At 43.0% G+C, this 21,057-nt stretch overlaps 1 protein-coding gene across 2 annotated transcripts in view; it reads right to left on the bottom strand.

Moving 5' to 3' along the window:
- LOC124615288 (RING finger and CHY zinc finger domain-containing protein 1) overlaps positions 1-21,057 on the bottom strand; it is a 94,180-nt gene that overhangs the window by 54,473 nt on the left and 18,650 nt on the right. For both annotated transcript variants that reach the window (XM_047143065.1, XM_047143064.1), the window contains exon 3: positions 2,303-2,458. In XM_047143065.1, coding sequence (XP_046999021.1) covers positions 2,303-2,458 — 156 coding nt within the window. The remainder of the gene's footprint in view (positions 1-2,302; positions 2,459-21,057) is intronic.

Below are 21,057 nucleotides of genomic sequence, written 5' to 3'. Positions count from 1 at the left end.
CAGCATAATCTTTATTTCCTTATTTCCTCCTAGTGCCAATACTTTTGTTTTATTTGTGTTAATTTTCATTCCATATTTTCTTCCGTTAGTATCAATGGTGTCCACCAAATCCTGTAATTCTTTTTCCCCTGTGGCTAGAAGGACCATGTCATCAGCAAACCTCAAACACCCTACTCTTCTTCCACCAATTTCTACGCCTTTGTCATCTAATGAGCATTGGTCAATCATATTTTCCAAGTAGGTGTTGAAAAGAGTAGGTGATGGACAGCATTCTTGCCTTACTCCTTTTCCTAGTCCGATCCAGTTTGTACTTTCTCCTCTCACTGAAACTTTTTGATTAACATATAATGAGTTTACAAGTCCTCTGGTTTTCCAGTTCACTCTCTTTTCGCTCATTATAGTCGCCAGCTTGTCCCAAACCACATTGTCACATGCCTTTTCTAGATCGATGAAGCACATATATAGGTCTCTTCCTTTTTCAATAAACCTTTCTCCCAAGATTCGTAGGAGCCCTATTGCATCTCTGGTGCCCGTATTCCGTCTAAAGCCAAACTGCTCCTCACCAAGATTCTCCTCCATTACTTTTTCAAGTCTTTTATTAATTATTCTTAACATCACTTTGGCTGCATGTGAAATGAGACTGATTGTCCTGTGCTCACTGCATTTCTTGGTTCCTTGTTCGGTAATGGAATCATTACTGTTGTCAGAAAGTCCTCAGGCCATTCACCACTGTCATATATTTTATTACATAATCTCAATATTTCTCTTATTCCATCTTGGTTCAAGCATTTTTATATTTCTCCCGGTATCGTATCTGTACCTACCGCTTTGCCATTTTTCATTGCAGCTATGGCAGACTTTACTTCTTCCATTATGATGGTTGGTCCTTTCTCGTCATCACTTACACTGTTGTGTGATTCAAGTTCCAGAGTTTCTGGTTTGCTATTTGTGTCACATAGCTCTTTTAGATATTGTTCCCATCTCTGGAGGACATCATCACATTCTTTGCACACTACCTTTTCGTCTTTACTCAAAATTTCCATAGTAGCTCTGTTTTGTTCCCATGTCATAGTCTTTACTCTGTTATACAGTAAGTCGTATCTTCCCTTCCTGTCCAGTTCTTCAATTTCATCACATTCCTCTTTTAGTCATTTTTTCCTAGCCTGCTCTGTTTTTCTTAGCAGTTCATTATTTAACCTTCGGTATATCTTTCTTGCTCCTTCAGTGCTCTTGTTTTTCAATTTTCTTCTCTCCTCCAAAAATTGAAATAAAGAAAGAAAAAAGGATTCCACATAGGGTCTCAATCTCATGACCCTTGTATTACCACTCTGTGCTCTTTCCATCATGTCAACTGCTGTCTTGGAATTATGCTAACATAAATGACTCATATCTCGCCTGACTCGGGCCAAACATGACACCCCCGCCACATACACACAAATGATTGGCCACCTGGAGCTCCCACTTTTGTCACTTTCATTTCTGGCCAAGCTCTGTATAGACATCATCCCCTTGTTAGTCAAGGCTGGCTCTCCCAAGGATATAACCAGTTCTGATGGTGGATGTCATCTACTCCAGGGGCTTTGTGGTGTCTTAGATCTTTCAGTGCTCTGTCAAATTCTTTATCTCCCATCCCATCTTCAGCTACTTCCTTCTCCCTTTCTGCAATACTGCATTCAAGTCCATTTCCCTTGTATAACCCCCCCTTTATATTCTTTCCACTTTTCCCCTCTTTGCTTATTACTGGCTTTCCATCTTGATATTCATACAAACAACTGTTTCTCTTTTCTCCGAAGGCCTCTTTAATTTCCCTGTAGGTAGTATCTATCTCTCCTCTAGTTATACATGCTTCTACTGACTTAAATTTGTTCTATAGCCATTTCAGCTTAGCCATTTTGCACTTTCGGTCATCTCTCTGATACAGAGAGATAATGTTAAGATCTCTATACCTTCAAAGAATATCAGCATTAGTGTGCTCATAATCACACAATTAAAAAAAGTTCATGTCAGTTGCCCCATTAAATATTAAGCTAAAAGCAACGGGAACTCAAAGTTTGCTAAATTATTATTTCCACTCTGTCCATGATTTTCCATTTTCATACATTCCAAAATGCTGTTTTGTAATTTCAGAAAAATGCTTTACATTGGCATAAATCTTTATATAATTTATATTACTTTCAAACATATTTTACATAATACTTCATATACTGCATGTTACTCTACAATGATGAAAAAGATTACACTCTGATTCCTATAAACTGAGACTTAATAAATAATATATATCACATTTTTTATTTGTTCTCACCTTGTGCCGGTTCTTTAGTTTGATAGGAAGGCACATGTTGCACTTCTGGCAATGGAAGAATCTATCTCTACCACCAATTCGACAGATTCCACATCCATCACAATGATACTGGTTTTTTTCTTCATCATCAAAAAGTTTGCATTCCAAACATGTATACTGGAAAAAAAAGCAAAAGTCATTAGAAATTGTGTTATAAGCAGAACATACTGTATTATCTTATTAAAGTAATAAAATTAAACTTAACTATAAATTTGTGGACAAACAGAACACATTGTAATACTTTTTATTAAGTAATACAGAAAGATGGTAGTGTACTGCAGTAGATAATAGTGATTTTTTTATGATTATATGAACAAAACAGACTGGGATAGGAATGCAACACACAGGCACAGGCACCGGTGAGTTTGTGCAGGGCATGACAACGATGACATGAGGGTGGATTGGAAATGAGTGACATACCATAGGAAGGGGAGAAGGGCGGGGGTGGGGAGGGGGGTGGGGGTGGAGCATATGGATACAGGACGTGTGATGTTAGGGTCCTGGGGGTAGGTGGAGATTGCTGTAGGGCAGAGGGTTAGCAGAGACTGAGGTCAGGATGATTATGGGAATGAAGGATGTATTGCAAGGAAATCTCCCATCAACATAGTTCAGAAGAGCTTTTTCTGGGTAGAAGGTTGCAGATGACGAAGTTTGTGAAGCAGCCATTGAAATAAAGAATATTGAGCTCAGCGCATGTTCTGCCTCTAGGTGGTCATCTCTGCTCTTGGCCACAATTTGACAGTGGTTACTCATTTGAATACAGGCCAAATGCAGTCTCAGCACTGTGTTTTCAGCTGGCACAATTTAGCTGCAGTGTGTGTGTGTGTGTGTGTGTGTGTGTGTGTGTGTGAGAGAGAGAGAGAGAGAGAGAGAGAGAGAGAGAGAGAGAGAGAGAGAGAGAGAGAGATCTAGCCCAAAATGGGATTTGTCTGAAAGCTAGCGATGATTTTAGTCTTATTGAAGTGCATGCCTATGACTGAATGCCTCTACTATTCTGTGGGTTGTTATGTTTACTCCTAAATTGTATACAAACATAGAATTATGTTTGATGAGGCAAAATAAATGTTCCTATTGAGATTCAGAGATCAAATTGTGCAACAACAACTTTAACCAGAAAAGCAGCTGTACCATTAGCGGTACACATAAGTGCGTGCCTGATGCTGAGAGTGTAAAAAGAAATATGCCATGTTGTTTACTTCCTAGCAAGCCTCATGGTACTAATAGTATCTCTCCGTCACAGACAACTCACTGGTAACATATGTAAATTTCTTGGCTATTGCACATTGTTATACACATGTAATTAGGCTAGATGTCCCATTTAAAATATCACCATAACACATTTTGACATTGAACACTTGGTGATGATAAAGCCATTCAAACCTAATATGCCAAGAAACAATATAATTTCATCAAATAATACTTGCAGTTTGTAATACAGGAACATTAGTCAGCACTGTTTTGCAACACACAGGCTCACATTATTCCTGCAGCTCGTAACACATTCCCAGTGATGAGACTAGTGTGCAATGGCAATCCCACTACTTCTAACAACTTTCTCACTACGTTGTGGCAAATGTAAAACACTGTTGAAATGTTCAAACTGTTTCAGTTCTTGTCTTCAGTGTCTTCAAAACGTGTGTATTGCATGTACTGTACAGCTTTACATAAACTGCTTACATTATGCAGTCTACAAAAATTGTCGAAAACATTTCAAACTTAGACATACTGTAAAAACCTGAGCCAGTGGTTACAAAACAACAATACAAACATCTTTGTCACAACCCAAGGACACAGTGGCGGAGGGGGGAAGGAGGGGGGGGGGGGGGGGGGGGAGGGAGATAGACAGAGAGGCTTACTACTAAAAAAAAAAAATTGCTGAATAAACTATTTGAACCAGCAACAGTGTCAGTCCATCTGCACATAATGTCATCAAAAATTTCTCTTCAGCATTTGTGAGAACATGCAGAGCATCATAAATACAGTGTTGAATGTTTAAAATACAATTACGATGTCACCACCTTAAATTTTTTCACAAAAGATTTGAAGCCAGATCTTCCCTTTTTGTGACAAGCTGCCTTTATTATATATATATATAAACAAAGATGTGATGACTTACCAAATGAAAGTGCTGGCAGGTTGACAGAAACACAAACAAACACAAACATACACACAAAATTCAAGCTTTCGCAACAAACTGTTGCCTCATCAGGAAAGAGGGAAGGAGAGGGAAAGACGAAAGGATGTGGGTTTTAAGGGAGAGCGTAAGGAGTCATTCCAATCCCGGGAGCGGAAAGACTTACCTTAGGGAGAAAAAAGGACGGGTATACACACACACACACACACACACACACACACACACACACATCCATCCACACATATACAGACACGAGCAGACATATTTAAAGACAAAGAGTTTGGGCCAAAGAGTCTGAAAAGAGTTTTGGCCCAAACTCTTTGTCTTTAAATATGTCTGCTCGTGTCTGTATATGTGTGTGTGTGTGTGTGTGTGTGTGTGTGTGTGTGTGTGTGTGAGTGTATACCCGTCCTTTTTTCCCCCCTAAGGTAAGTCTTTCCGCTCCCGGGATTGGAATGACTCCTTACCCTCTCCCTTAAAACCCACATCCTTTCGTCTTTCCCTCTCCTTCCCTCTTTCCTGATGAGGCAACAGTTTGTTGCGAAAGCTTGAATTTTGTGTGTATGTTTGTGTTTGTGTTTCTGTCGACCTGCCAGCACTTTCATTTGGTAAGTCACATCATCTTTGTTTTTAGATATATTTTTCCTAGGTGGAATGTTTCCCTCTATTGTATATATATATATATATATATATATATATATATATATATATATATATATATATATATATATATATATATAATGGAAGGAAACATTCCACGTGGGAAAAATTATATATAAAAACAAAGATGAGGTGACTTACCGAACAAAAGCGCTGGCAGGTCGATAGACACACAAACAAACACACAAAATTCAAGCTTTCGCAACAAACTGTTGCCTCATCAGGAAAGAGGGAAGGAGAGGGGAAGACGAAAGGAAGTGGGTTTTAAGGGAGAGGGCAAGGAGTCATTCCAATCCCGGGAGCGGAAAGACTTACCTTAGGGGGAAAAAAGGACAGGTATACACTCGCACACACGCACATATCCATCCACACATACAGACACAAGCTTGTGTCTGTATGTGTGGATGGATATGTGCGTGTGTGCGAGTGTATACCTGTCCTTTTTTCCCCCTAAGGTAAGTCTTTCCGCTCCCGGGATTGGAATGACTCCTTGCCCTCTCCCTTAAAACCCACTTCCTTTCGTCTTCCCCTCTCCTTCCCTCTTTCCTGATGAGGCAACAGTTTGTTGCGAAAGCTTGAATTTTGTGTGTATGTTTGTGTGTCTATCGACCTGCCAGCGCTTTTGTTCGGTAAGTCACCTCATCTTTGTTTTTTTATATATATATATATATATATATATATATATATATATATATATATATATATATATATATATATATATAATCCTCCTCATTTAGCCCATCTTGAACTTCAGAGCACTTCCTCGGCACTAGCCCTTTGCTAAATAACACTCTTCTCATGAAAATTTCCCTTCAGGCAGTGGGAGTAACAAGGTGCAATACAACACTGCCAAAGTTCTGTGTGTCTGAAATAATCACAAAAAAATGAAAGCCAACAAAAACTTCAGAACTTCCACTTCTTATAGTTAATTTTTTTTTATGGAAACAAAACTCTTCTTGGGAACATCTTTATCTTTAATACTGAATTCTTACAAAATCTTGAAAATTAAATATCTTTGAAACAAAGAGCTACTGTAGCCACATACGTGTAGATTAGTCCGATTAGTCCCATTTTCTGACTGAGCTTATTTTGAACTGCACATTGTTTTTGAAGCAGATAATAGAGGCACTCTTACATGTTTAGGTTCTTTGTGCTTTGGGCATAAGTTACAAAATGTTGGAGTATCCGTGCATATCTACTTTTTGTACTATGGAAAAAAATTTCCAGTCTGATTTCACAATCACATTTAATGATATTGTGTTTGGCATTGTCCTGGTAATGAAGACCGGTTTCAGATGTGATATTGTGCATCAATTAGGTGATTACTTGGTACTTGTCACAATATGGTTATGTGGCAATATTTTGTAATTCTGCTTCTTAATCACTCAATCAGATACCAAACATACAGAGCACTGGGTAGGGTTGGTGAATATATTTTCCATCAAATCAATGTTTGCCTCCTTGAAAAACACCAAACAGCTGGTGCATGAATAATGCATACTACTGGTTTCGGTGCAGGGTTGTGTAGCCATTAATGATTAGGGCCCTCCAATTTATTGCTCCAATTTCTTGCTCTTCGGCATCATTGCATGAAATTTGTGAAAGTTTTTGAAAGATGCTAAAAAGGTTTATTTATGTTGTTGGCAAACTACTCGAAACAAAGTCATGGACTTCCTACTTCTCTTACTGCATTGTTTTCTGTAGTTGAATTAATTTCAGATCCTACATCTTTGGCAAGATAATACACAGAATTTCTATTTACTAAAAATTCAATTTATATCAACATTGGATATCATTTCAACAAGGCATGATATTGGCCATTTGCTGTGCAGAAATCATACTGAGCATTTAGTCTGACACAGCAAGAATAGCAGGCCTAGCATTTTCAACATTATTGTTATGCTGCCCACCTGGAGCCTTTGTATTTGTCATGTTGCAACAGTGTTTGCTGTAATCCAGATGCCAGTACTAAAGGTCACTGTTTTTGGTATTTATGTCATTTAGCACCCTTTCCCAGTTGGTGGCTGCATATTCTAATGTTATCTTAAGGCAATATCTGTGTTATGTGGAATGAAACCTGTCATATTAACGCACCTCCAAGTGATTGTGTAGATGCTCTTTGGTCAGTGTAATTGATAAAACTGAAATTGCAACATAGTCTGTGTCAAAGGCAAGGCACTTTTTATAGATGAGGATGCCCTAGTAATTGGATTTGAAGGCACTGATATTTCACCTTGTTAATTTTCAAGTACTTTTATGGAGTGTTATTAAGGTTGTAACTTGCATGTGTAGTCACTTCCAGAGTAATTTAATATTGCCTACATCCTAGACATTCTTGTTTGTAGCCTTATTTGGACAGATTACTGTTCCTTCTGATGTGTGTTGGTATGGTAGTCAGTGGCTGTTGCATTCCTATTTCCTGGGCCCAGAGACGAGACATGTTTTCTTTCTGCTGTGACAACATTTCCATCGTCACTGCTGTAGCAACACTTCCACCGTCACACGACACCTTGGTTGGCCCACAATTCGACGCCTCCACCAGCTGCTTTGTGTTGGTTCAAGTTAAGTAAATTTGATTGTCTGATACATGCCATGGTGGAGTGTCACCAGTTTAATACTGGAACTACTGATCTATTCAATATTGTGAATTCAGCAAGCACATAAGCTTTAAAGCATGATCTGCGAGCCCGAAGTTCCTTGTCACTATATTTGCTCTTTAACTACTTGTTTAAACCTTGTACTCTTATTGGTAGTCCTGGAGCATGTTCAGCTTTAAAGACCTTTACTTGTGAATATTAAATGTTGAGTTTTTCATTTTTTTTATCCACAGTCATTAGCTAACTCTATTCATTGCTGAACACCATTTTTTGCATCTTTTTCTGCTTGTTGAGTTCCTTCCCAAAGGTGAAACTGCCAGTGTGATACAATACTGTGGAACACTGAAAAAACGGTGGTGCACAATTCAAAACAAAAGACTTGGAATGCTCACTCAAGGAATTGCATTGTCTCATGACAACTCTTGTCCCCATTCCACTAGTGTAGCTCGAAACCTCATTCAGGAATTTGGTTGGGAGCAGTTCAATCACCCGCCATACAGACCGAATCTTATACCTTCTTACTATCGCCTGTTCTCGAACTTTGAGTATGAGTTTGAAATAAGGCATTTTGATGATTGTGACGATGATGATGACACAAAATCAATGTTCAGCAGTGGCTGTCTTCACTTGCACCGCCTTTCTATGAAGAGGGCATAGAAAAGTTGGTTTCTCGCTATGAGAAAAGTCTGAACAATGGTGGCACTATGTAGAAAAATAGTTCCGAAAAGCTCTTTCTTGTAAAAATTTTGGTTTTAAAAAAGATTTATATGAGTTTTTTCCCAAGATGGTACTTACGTTCTGAACATGCCTCTTATTTCTGCATGACTACTGCAATGCTTGGAATTAATCTCATGGAGAAAGCAAATTAAGACAGTAATGATGAAGACCATTCTAAATATCATGAATTAGAGTGAAAAAGGAATGTGCAAAAACAAAGATATCACACTGTCGATTGTTTTGAAAAGGCAAGTAACAGATAAGTCCTGTTCCAAAGCAGAAAGCAAGAACAACTTATTTTAAATAAGAAGAAGCAAAGATTATACGTATGAATCAATTAATTGATGAGAAGATCACTCAATTCACATTTCTAAAACTTACAGAAACAATTTACATGGTGAACCAAAATTTGAGCACTCTGACACCTCAGTGCCACTCCTTGTATACTGACAGTAGAAATAAGACAAACAAAATTTCATGCTGTGCATATTTTCAGTAGAAAATGGATGTAAAACAAAGACAATTTGGCAACATTGTAATCACATACACAAGTATCTGTAATCAATACTGTGTGTAGAGTTTTGTGTTAGAATACTTACTTAAGTTCAAGATTTTTAACCTGGGTCTAATTGTAATTTATTTTTTCTCTTTTTAGACTCTGTAATAAGGTATTTTGCTTCTTAATTGTTACACATCCATTACAGTAGGCATGGTACAAATCACATGCAATTATTTCATACTAACACTGACAGCACAATCATTTTTTATTATTCCACTTTTAAAGATTTATTTTTGCCTTTAAACATTTATTCTGTTCTCTTCCCTGCCCAACACCCCTCTGTGGATTGTCAGCTTTGCTTCCCTTTCATTCAGTCATATCCGCCTGCCCCTGGGAAACACGCCACCCACTCTCTTTCTTGGTCTATCCTTGCTGCTTTTACCTATGGTCGTTCCAATTCCTCTGAAACTATGCAAATTATGTAGCCACGTCAAGAAGTGTGTTTTTTCACACTACTTCGTCAACTACATTCAAACCCAGTTTCCAGCATATGCTGCTTTCATTGATTCTATTACTACCAACTATTGTGCTTACTACTTTAATAGCCATTACCTTTCTTTAAGACATGCATCACCAGCAGGAACTGCAACCCACCTCACAAGTAATTACCAAAATCTATTATTAATTTTATCATCAGATAATGATTAGCTAGTCTTTCAATTTTCAGTCTATTATTATTATTAGGTACCTCAATGGACACATGGAGAGAAAAAAAAGTGTGTTTCTACAAGTCATGAATCTCTCTCTCTCTCTCTCTCTCTCTCTCTCTCTCTCTCTCTCACACACACACACACACACACACACACACACACACACACACAACCGACTGACTGCTTGTTGACATCAAAAGGCACTTCCAAAGTGTTCTGAAAATCTTTACATCATTCATTTTAACAAGGAATGTGCTGCTACTTAAAATTCAGTATAAAATAAATCAAAGCTGATCTTCATAATTCCGTATGTAAATACACCACCAGAAATAAGCTGTAAGAAATTTGATGAGTGTTACGAAAGCTGTTTTAAGCATCTGCTGTGACGACTATGTATGTTTTGTGAAAGACATGCTGTCACTGATAGTGCGCCTCCACATTGATAACTCTTGTAGTTATTGCAATAACACATCAGGTAACTTATCTTTAACTGATTGTTATTCTTCCTGAATATGTCTGACATGCCTGACAATAATTGCTATCTTTAAGGTTAAAAAATAAAATAAAAAATATAGTTGTAGGATATGTTATGTTTAAGATGCTGTAGCACTACTGGCCAGATCTATGTTAGAAAATAAAAAATATTACAACTAGACTCGAAACTGAACTCTCAAACTCAAGCATGTTAACACAAAATGCTACCAATAGGACTAATTGAACATCACAGCTATACAGTACTGAATGAAGATACTTGTCATACATGTGATTACAGTGATGCTAAATTGCCTTTTTGTGGCTTTGAATGCACCAGTTTCCACTCACCATGTTGTCTTCTTTTTCTTTTGCCTTTATCCTGTACCTACAAGAGGTTGGTATGGTTATTATCAGATTAATTAATGATTAATGTTAGAGGGTGGCATATGCCCTTCCTAGAGCAGAATTTGTGCATCCCAACTGTCTGTACTTAGTACTATCCACGTGAAAGTATGTGAACATTTCCTAAATGTTCATGAATGTGTGACTGAAGTGGGATGTGGGTACTATCCTGGTGTTCATCTAGTCAGATGTGGGAAATCACCTAAAAACCACATCCATGCTGGCCAGCACACAAGCCCTAGCCAATACAAGGCCAGTGCACCTGCCCAAATCCTGGAAGCAATACGATTTCATGTGCAGCTATCGGAGCAGGTCGTGCATTCTTTAAAATGTTATGGAAAATTAAATATCAATTAATACAGTTGAATGTCACAACGTCATAAAATCATAAAGGTAGCCTTGATCATATCTGGCTTTACCTCTAGAGGAAGAAGTTTTGTTTTCAACTGGTGCTATTTTCGTAATCCGCAGCCTTAGTCTTTCTCTGGCCACCCCCAGATATTTAAACAAAGAAACATTTTTGATGAGTTGCTCTTCCTTACTGAGCCATAATGGTGTGAATATCATTCACTTTGATATGGGTTCATTACACATGTGATAAACTTGTGTAAAACAATGTTATGCCTAGAAATTGCAGAGTGGTCAAAATAAAACTGGCTCAAAGTGTGTTTTTGGCATATTGTGACACTGTATGGACAGTAAAGAGATCATCAGAGATTAGAACAGACTCGGTTAACATGACAGGCCCAGCACAGCTTTACTGTGGCAACCCTGTAGATAATGTAACATCCCCTGACATATCTCATCATAAATGAATATGCAGATAAACACTGATCACACATGCCATCTCTATCCATACCTTGATTATAATCTAAACAACAATTTGGACTTCACAGCATGAACCTTATCAGGTAATGTAAATTCTATTACCTCTTTCTCAAAGCAATTGCACTGAACTAAAGAAGCTTTTTTTAAGTTTTACAGTCACAGTAGAACAAGTATTTGTTTAGCAGTACCCTGAAAATGTTGGGAGAGCTATGCTAATTGTTTATGTAACTAGTTCTACATTCTCCAAATAGATCCCCAAACATTTCCATCTTCTGCAATTCTATGAACTTCTCAAAATTTTTTCCCCTGCCCAGCATACTTTTTCACACTGCAGCAGCACACATTATGCAAAGAGAATTCTTTAGATATTTTGCTACCAAATCTGGCTCTCATATATCTGTTCTTCTGAACATCCAAAAGCCTCCCAATAAATTTAATCTCATTTTCATCACGGCAAACATTTGAGATTGGGAAATATACCTTGAAATCAGTTGAACAATTTTGATATAAACAGTGGTTCCTTACACAGTTTACCATATCTGTCTTGGAAATTTTTACTTGAATCACTTCAGTTGCATGGTTCTAAGAAAACTTAGTTTACAACACAAAACAGACCAATAAAATCCCTGAAAATTGTCATCTCAACTTTCTTCTTCTTCTTCTTCTTCTTCTTCTTCTTCTTCCTCCTCCTCCTCCTCCTTCTCCTCCTCCTATTCATCATCATAGTTGCCCTCTTCATATATAAGATGGTCCTCACTGCCATAGAGAGTGTTACTTATGCATTACTTATACCACACTTCTTGAAAGATTTAACAATGTCTTCTCTCACATTAGATCAAGACTTTTTATCCACTGACGCACTTGTATGATTCTAGGTCTTTTTAAAGCTTCTTTCAGTGGGAATTCATGTTTTTTCCCCCAGTTCTTCTTCACTCGTCTGCCAATCGTAAATGGTTTTTTTTTTTTTTTTTTTTTTTGGTGAAGGGCCGAAATGCTGCTTTGTTTCCATGTTGTTCTGCATACATCATTACTTTTAATTTATAGCCTGCATCATATGAATATCTTTTTTTTTTTTTTTTTTTTTTTTTTTTTTTTTTTTTTTTTTTTTTTTTTTTTTTTTTGCTACAAAACAAGCTACTAACAGGAATATTGTACTGTTACCAATAACACAAATCACTTTTAGCTCAAGTTCATTGGCACTGTAGACTGCAGTGATGCATCATAGAATAGACAGTGTTCTAGGTTTGTGGTGATGCGGTGGACGGGGACAGTGTTAGGAACCTTGGGAATCCCGGCAACTCGTGTTCGTCGCATCAGTGCACTGGTGTTGCCAGTTTAATCCAATGTTGCCAGATAAGAGACAGGTTTCCCTCTGCATCGAACAGATGGTCATTTTTAAGACTAGCAGGAATTTTAAATCGAACACTGGACAGTTATATATTAAAATTGAGTATAAGATGCACCTGAATTTTGAAGGAAAATTTTTGAAGATAAAAGTGCATCTTATACACCATAAAATATGGTACCAGATTGTTAACAACATTGTCCCACACCCATTCAAACAGTTCTTCGAGTTGAGGATGTAATGAATACATGTCCCCACATCCAGGAATAGCAGTTTCTTCGAGTACTTGGCTGCTGAGTACGTTGTTACACCAATGTTGCTGACAAATGGTGCAGTGGCATCTGCTCTGTGTGTTCTTTCAGCAGCCCACATAGTCTAGGTGGAACTGGTGCTCTTTGTTGTAACTGCGACCGGGACGGTCGCGAGGTTGAAATGACGGAAAGCAAGGCAGGACCCGCGGAGAGGCCCGCGAACAACACAATGGGAGAGGACGGACAAGACCAAAGAAGGACAGAATGAACAACAACAAAATCGAACAACGGAGTCACAAGGAAACCTAACAAATATGTCCACTTGTACACAGAACAAGAAAGTAAGTAAGCTGTCTAACGCGAGGCGATGTGTCCACAGACATACGCGAGATTCGACTGGCTGGCTGTGCGAGAGGCAGGCGCTTAAGCACTCTATCGGGGGCGCCGCTATTGGCTGCTGGAACCACGTGTTCCACTGTGGCGCCCTCACACTAAAAGCAGGCCAGGAGGTGCGTGCCGCCACAGCTTACAGCGCGATGGTGCAGAGACCTCTAGGGGTCTTCGACGCCCATGACATCTGGCGCGGATTCAAATTCCACGGCGCATGGTACCAGATTCCTCCCCCCTGAAACTTGTGCATAGGGGCGGAAATGCCCCGGATGGTGCCGAGGTAGGTGGCAGTGGGAAGAGGAACTGGGCACTTCAACCGCAATTGGCGGGGAGGAAGGGATGCCCGAGGTATCCATGACAGCCGATCCAGAGTCCAAGGCGGGGGACAGAGCCGCCGATCCACCCGGAGGCGGAGAGGGCCAGCGGCAGGCCCACTGGGAGATGGCAACCGGGGTCAAGGACTGTGACTAGAGGACCACGTCTGTACCTGAAGGAGGTAGGGAAAGTGGCGGCGGCACGAGTCCTGTGGCAGCATGAGGACAGAGCTGATTATGATGGCGGCACTCCAACCCGTTCGACGTCTGCACTGACGTCACTCACCACCCATGGGCCGCGACGACTGTGGCGGGTGTCCAACCCGCCTTGCGCCCTTACTCGCGGGCCCACATGACCGTGCCAGGGGCATAACGCTGCGAGGGCCAGGAGTGGGGGCATCAGCAACTGGAGCAGGTTCCGCGGATCTCGCCCATGAAGGAGCTCTGCCGGACTGTGTCCGTCAATCGGCGTAGTGCGATAGGTGCTGAAAAACAGTGTGAAGGGCGACGGGGCTGGAGGATTTTTTTTTTTTTTTTTTATGGTTTTAGGGTGCAAATCTGCTATGGTCATTAGCGCACCGGTCTATGACTTAACAAAAAATAAATGAATTGAAAACCAGCAGCAATGGGAGCGAAACTCAAAAAAGTGGGGAAACCAAAAACAGAAGGAAAGCTTAAAAAAACCACTATAGAAGGGGGTTGTTTGTCCGCATAAAGAGCTTCAAATGACCGACATCATCTCACTGACACTAATAAACTGGAGAACGCGATCGGCTGAGCGAGTGGCATCTGCTAAAATAGAAGATATATCAGGTGACAGCTGTAGACGGGCACGTAACGGAGTAAAATAGGGGCACTCAAGTAAAAGGTGTCTCACCGTCCACAGCTGAGAGCAGTGGGGACAAAGCAGGGGAGGATCGCCACTTAACAGATGTCGATGGCTAAAAAGACAGTGCCCTATCCGGAGTCTAGTTAAAATTACCTCCTGAGTTCGGGACGAAGAGGTCCAAGCACAGGTAAGAGCTATCACATCCCGCAATTTATTATTGGGAAGTGTTGACACGATGACATAAAACACTCCATAAATCGGCGAAGGGAACCATGCGAACAGCGGGCTGAAGAAGAGAGACTGTAGCCTTGGCCGCTATATCAGCCGCCTCGTTTCCACAGATACCAACATATCCTGGGATCCAGAGGAACGCCACAGAGATGCCCACCAAGTGTAGCAAGTGGAGGCAGTCCTGAATCCGGTGGACCAGAGGGTGGACAAGGTAGAGAGCTCGGAGATTGAGGAGAGAGCTGAGCGAGTCTGAGCAGCTAATATACTGTATCCGCTGATGGCGACAGATGTATTGGACAGCCTGGAGAACAGTGTAAAGCTCCGCAGTAAAAACCGAACACTGGTCGGGAAGCCGATATTGATTAGGGGTGTCGCCAACAATATAGGCACTCCCAACACCAACTGATGTTTTTGAGCCATCAGTGTAAATAAATGTAGCATCCTTCATTTGTGCGCATAGAATAGCAAATGCCCGACGATAAACAAGAGAAGGGGTACCATCCTTGGGAAACTGACAAAGGTCACGGAGCAGGCAGGTCTGGGGCTGGAGTCAAGGCGGTGCTGCACCTCAAGTTGTCAAGAAAGTTTTAGGAAAGTAGAAGGAAAGAGAACATAGCAGTTGACAGAAGTGGACTCCCGGTGGTAGTATAGAGGAAGGGCAGCCTGCATACCCTAAATACAAGGAGGCGTCGAAAAAAATGTCATGGGCCAGATTAGCAGGCATGGAAGACAGATGGCTAGCATGAAGTCTCAGAAGGACAGCTCGCCGACTGGACAGCGGAGGTTCAGTAGTCTTAGCAAAAAGGCTTTCCACAGGGCTGGTGTAAAAATGTCCAGACACTAAATGTAATTCACGGTGCTGGGCAGAGTTGAGACACCGAAGAATCGACGGCAATTTCGAGCACACTAAGGTGCAATAGAGGCGGAGAAGGATCACTCAGTCCGCTCCCCAGGAGGTACCATTCAGGACACGGAGGGTGATGAGGGATCGCAGACAGGAAGCTGAAAGATAGGAAACGTGTGAGGACCAGCACAGTTTTCTGTCAAACATAAGACCCAAGAACTTAGCGATGTCTGTGAACAGAACGTTGACAGGGCCTAGATGTAAGGAAGGCGGAAGAAACTCTGTATGACACCAAAAATTGATACAAACGGTCTTACTGGGAGAGAAGCGGAAGCCGGTTTCGATGCTCCAAGAGTGGAGGCAATGAAGACATCGTTCAAGAAGGCTGGTCTGTTGAGAGCTGTAGTAGATCGCAAAATCGTCCACAAAGAGAGAGCACGAGACATCGGGAAGAAGACAATCCATAATTGGATTTATGGCAATGGCAAACAGTACAAAACTTAGCACAGGGCCCCGGGTTTTCTTGGGAGAAAGTAGTGTTCACCCGCACTTCAAATGTGCGCTCTGCCATAAATTCATGAAGAAAAAGGGGCAGCTGATCTCGATAGCCCCAAGAGAACAGTGTGCGGAGGACGCCTGTCCTCCAACAGGTATCGTATGCTCTCTCCAAATCAAAAAATATTGCTACTGTTTGGCATTTCCTGAGGAAATTGTTCACAATATAAGTGGAGAGAGCAACAAGATGGTCAACGGCAGAACGATGCTTTCGGAAACCGCATTGGGCAGGTGTCAAAAGACTGCGGAACTCCAGCCACCAGGCTAATCGGCAATTCACGATATGCTCCAGAAACTTACAGACACTACTCGTGAGAGAAATGGGGCGATAGCTAGAGGGGAGATGTTTGTCCTTTCCAGGTTTCGGAACAGGAACGACAATAGCTTCCCGCCATCTTCTGGGAAAAGTACTGTCAGTCCAAATTTGATTATAAAGGCGAAGGAGGTAGCGCAGACTATGGTATGATAAATGCCGCAACATTTGAATGTGTATACCATCTGGTCCTGGGGTTGAAGAGCGAGAAGAAGAGAGTGCGTGTTGGAGTTCCCGCATGGAGAAAACAGTATTATCGTTTTCGTGATTTTGAGAGGAGAAAGCAAGAGGTCACACTTCCACTGCATGTTTCTTCGGGAGAAAAGCTAGTGGGTAATTGGAAGGGCTCGAAATCGCAGCAAAGCATTCACCCAATGAGTTAGAAATTGCGACGGGGTCCACTAAGGCATCATGTACGACAGTGAGCCCAGAGACCGGGGAGAAACTAGGCGCGCCAGATAACCATCGAATCCGACTCCAAACTTCCAAGGAGGGAGTGAAGATGTTAAATGAGTTAGTAAAGAAGTCCCAGCTTACCTTCTTGCTATCCCGGATGACGCGACGGCATCGCGCACATGGAACTGCTAATAGCGGATACAGTTGGCCAAAGTAGGATGGTGGCAGAAAACACGCTCACGTATTGCGTCGTGGCATGCCTCATTCCACCATGGAACTGGGAGGCACCGGGGCAAATTGGAGGTGAGAGGTATTGAACGTTCCGCAGCTGTAAGAATAACTCCTGTAATATGAGTGACCTCATTGTCAACGCTAGGAAAGTGACGGTCATCGAATGTCGCTAGAGATGAAAAAAGTGTCCAATTGGCTTGGACAAACTTCCAGCGGCTCAGGCGCATATATGGCAGTTATGGCTGCAATCTAAGGCACATGGAAAGTGGTCACTTGAGTGTGTATCAGCAAGAGTGAACCGTTCAAAGCACCGAGTGAGCGGAACAGTACCAACCGAAAGGTCCAAGTGAGAAATTTGTAGTGGAGGTGGACAAAAATGTAGGGTCCCCAGTGTTGAGGCAAACAAGATCCGCTTGGTGGAAGACGTCTATCAATAGTGAGCTGCACGGACAAGGATGCGGAGATCTCCAAAGCGGGTGGTGGGCATTGAAGTCCCCAACCAGCAAATAGGGGGGTGGAAGCTGACCAAGAAGATCAAGGAGATCAGCTCTTGCCATTGGTGTGGACGATGGAATGTATACAGTACAAAGAGAGAAGGTGTATGCAGAAAGGGAAAGAGGACAACAACAGCTCGGAAGGAACCGTTTAAGGGGATTGGGTGATAATGGACAGTATCATGGAGAAGAATCATGAGTCCTCCATGTGCTGGAGTGCCATCAACAGAGGGTAGAGCAAATCGGACTGACTGAAAATGAGGGAAAACAAAGCGATCGTGGGGACGCAGATTTGTTTCCTGAAGACAGAAGATGACCGGCGAGTAGGATCGTAAGAGGATCGACAATTCATCCCGATTGGCTTGAATGCCGTGGATATTCCAATGGATAATGGACATAAGGTGGACAGAAAAGGGAAGAATGTGACCAAGGTTGCCCTCAACTCAACAGCTGCTCAGAGCCAGCGGCCGACAGCTTGGAACGGCATTCGGCCAAAGGCAGAAGATCCTGATCCATAGGTTGTTCGGGAGCAGCTCCTGCCACCAGTGATCAGCCACCAGCAGTGCGCCTTGGCGACACAAAGACGGCCGAGGGCAGTTACCACCAGGTGGTGCTGTAGATGAGACACGCCGTGGCGGAGAAGGAGAGGAACTGGGTTTCTTATTAGCCTTCTTGGAAACAGGACGTTGAGATGAGGGAGGAATCGATGATTGTGAAGTCGGGGTACGTAAAAAATCTTCACGAGTAGGCTCTTTTTTGGAAGTCCGGGTGTCTGATTTAGGGGCTCGTGATTTAGCAGAACTCGATGAAGGGTGAGCCATTGAGTGAGCAGGTGGTAGTGGGGAGGTTGAACAGGCAATCTTTGCGCTGGCCAATCTGACAACCGTGGCACTAAAGGTGAGATCACAAGTCTGCGTGGCTGCCTGCTCTGTAGGCCGAGGAGAGGCAAGGATAGTGCTGTATTTACCTGCGTGAGGCACAGTGGGCTTTCGACTGGCGAATAACTTTCGAGCAGCAAAGGGAGACACCTTTTCCTTCACTCTGATTTCCTGAACGAGCCATTCGTCTTTGAAAATGGAACAATCTCTAGAGGAAGCAGCGTGGTTACCCATACAGTTGATGCAACGAGGGGATGGAGGAGGACAAGCACCCTCATGGGCATCCTTGCCACACGTAATGCATTTGGCCGGGTTGGAACATGACTGGCTGGTATGATTGAACTGCTGACAACGATACCAACGTGTAGGGTTTGGGATGTAAGGGCAAACAGAAATGATCTCATAGCCTGCTTTTATGGTCGATGGAAGCTGAACTCTGTCAAATGTCAAGAAGACAGTACGGGTTGGAACCAAGTCCTTGTCAACATTTTTCATGACTCGATAAACAGCCGTTACGCCGTGGTCAGACAGGTAGTTTTGAATTTCCTCGTCAGACAATCCGTCGAGGGAGCGTGTATAAACCACCCCACGTAATGCATTTAAAGTGCAGTGCGCTTCTACCCGGACAGGGATGGTGTGTAGCAGTGAAGTACGCAGTAATTTTTGTGCCTGGAGGGCACTGACTGTTTCTAACAGCAAGGTGCCATTTCATAATCAGGAACAAGACTTTACAGGACCTGCATTTGCGTCGACACCTTTCTGAATAATGAAATGGTTGACTGTGAAGTCTTGACCTTCGTCCGACCGAGAAACAACAAGGAACTGTGGCACTGATGGAAGATTTGTCCGTGGCTGAGACTCATTGAACTTTTGCTTGTGAGAAGACATAGTAGATGATGAGGAAACCATTGCGGAAGTATCCCCCATGATTACCGGCATCTCCGATGGCACACTCCTTCCTTGTGGGGGGCCCTCTCTGAGGGCACTCCCGCCTTAGGTGATTGTTCACACCTCAGGTCACACCTCCCAAGAAACGGATGGAGGGATCAGTCAGCACTTTCGGAAGGTATCAGCTCAGGTAATCACCCCGCCCCGGGCCTGGCCATTACCAGGGGGTACGTACGTGTCCTACCTGTCTACCCGGGGCGGGGAATTACGTGTTACCCCGTCACCGGCTATTCGTGGATTGGCCTTCAGACATGCACAGGGACGAAAAAAGAGAAAGGGAGGAACAAAGAAAAGGAAAGGAAAGAAGAGAGGTCTCAAACGCTGCAGCGGAGAGGAGGGTAAAGAGAAGAGGTAAGGAAAAGAGAAGGACAAAGGAAGGACAGAGACTTGGCAGCAGAGAAAGCGAAGAAGAGAGACTGTTTTACAGTTTCAAGCGTTCGTCTCCAGACGTAGGCACTAAACATACTCCCTGGCGGGGAGAAAGGGAAGGGAAGAGGTGGAGGTGAGCAGGGGAGGGGGAGGGGGGGGGAGAGATGGGGTATGGGGTATGGGGTATGGGGAAGGATGTGGAAAAGAAAGGTATGCAGCCCGGGAAAGGAAAGAGGGCCACACTAGCTCGGGGTCTCGTGCGCACTACACAAGTATCTACAAAAGAGTTGTGAGCCCCCTGGGGGAGGTGGGGGAGTTGGGGGAGTTGGGGATGTGTCGACCGCCTTACTCAACTGGTGTTTAAAAGTGCGGACAAGCCTCTCCGCCACGCCACTGGACGAAGGGTGGAAAGGGGCGCTACGGTTATGTTTGATACTGTTGGCCTGACAGAAGTCGTGGAAGGAGGACGCCGTGAATTGGGGACCATTATCAGAGACCAACATGTGTGGCAAGCCCTCACTGGCGTGAGAACCTAGGCCAGGGCCGTGAATGTAGCCTCCGTGGTGGTGGATGCCATGTGGACAACATATGGGTATTTGGAGTAGGCATCAACAATGAGTAACCACATGGGCCCCAAAAACGGGCCCGCAATATCGATATGGATGCGATCCCAGGGCCAGCGCGGCAAAGGCCAGGGTGCAAATGACTGAGGGGGCTTGCCTGGTGACGCGCACAGACAGTGCACCCACAGACCAGGCACTCAATATAGCCATCAATGCCGGGCCAATACACATGCCGGCGAGCCAAAACTTTCATACGGGACATACCCCAGTACCCGCGGTGTAACAAACTGAGCACGTGAAGCCGCAATTCCGGAGAGATGACCACCCGGTGTGCATCCGACTCTGTGGCCAACAGGAGGACATCATCGACCACGGAGAGCCTGTGGGACAGGTGGCACCAGGGGCTGAAATCAGACTGCATCCGAGGAGTAACATAGGACGGCCACCCGTGGACCACGTAGTTGAGAACCTGTCGCAAGACAGGGTCGCAGCGGGTAGCTGCAGCAATGTGAGCAGCCATAAGAGGCAGACCATCCAGCGCATCCCGGCGGGCGGAATCAATGTGAAACCAGAGGACCTCCTGTTGGTCAAAGGCAGGATTGGGGCCTGCTGGGAGACGTGACAAAGTGTCCGCATTAGCATGGTGGGCAGTGGGCTTATACCAGACGGTGTAAGTGTAATTACGTAAAAACAATGCCCAGCACTGGAGACTTTGACCCGTCTGCTCTCGAAGGTGAGAGTGGG

The sequence above is a fragment of the Schistocerca americana genome, chromosome 5 (genome assembly GCF_021461395.2).
Source record: "Schistocerca americana isolate TAMUIC-IGC-003095 chromosome 5, iqSchAmer2.1, whole genome shotgun sequence".
NCBI lineage: Eukaryota > Metazoa > Arthropoda > Insecta > Orthoptera > Acrididae > Schistocerca > Schistocerca americana.
The sequence above is the reverse complement of the archived record's forward strand: the minus strand, read 5'-3'. Positions and strand labels throughout refer to the sequence as shown.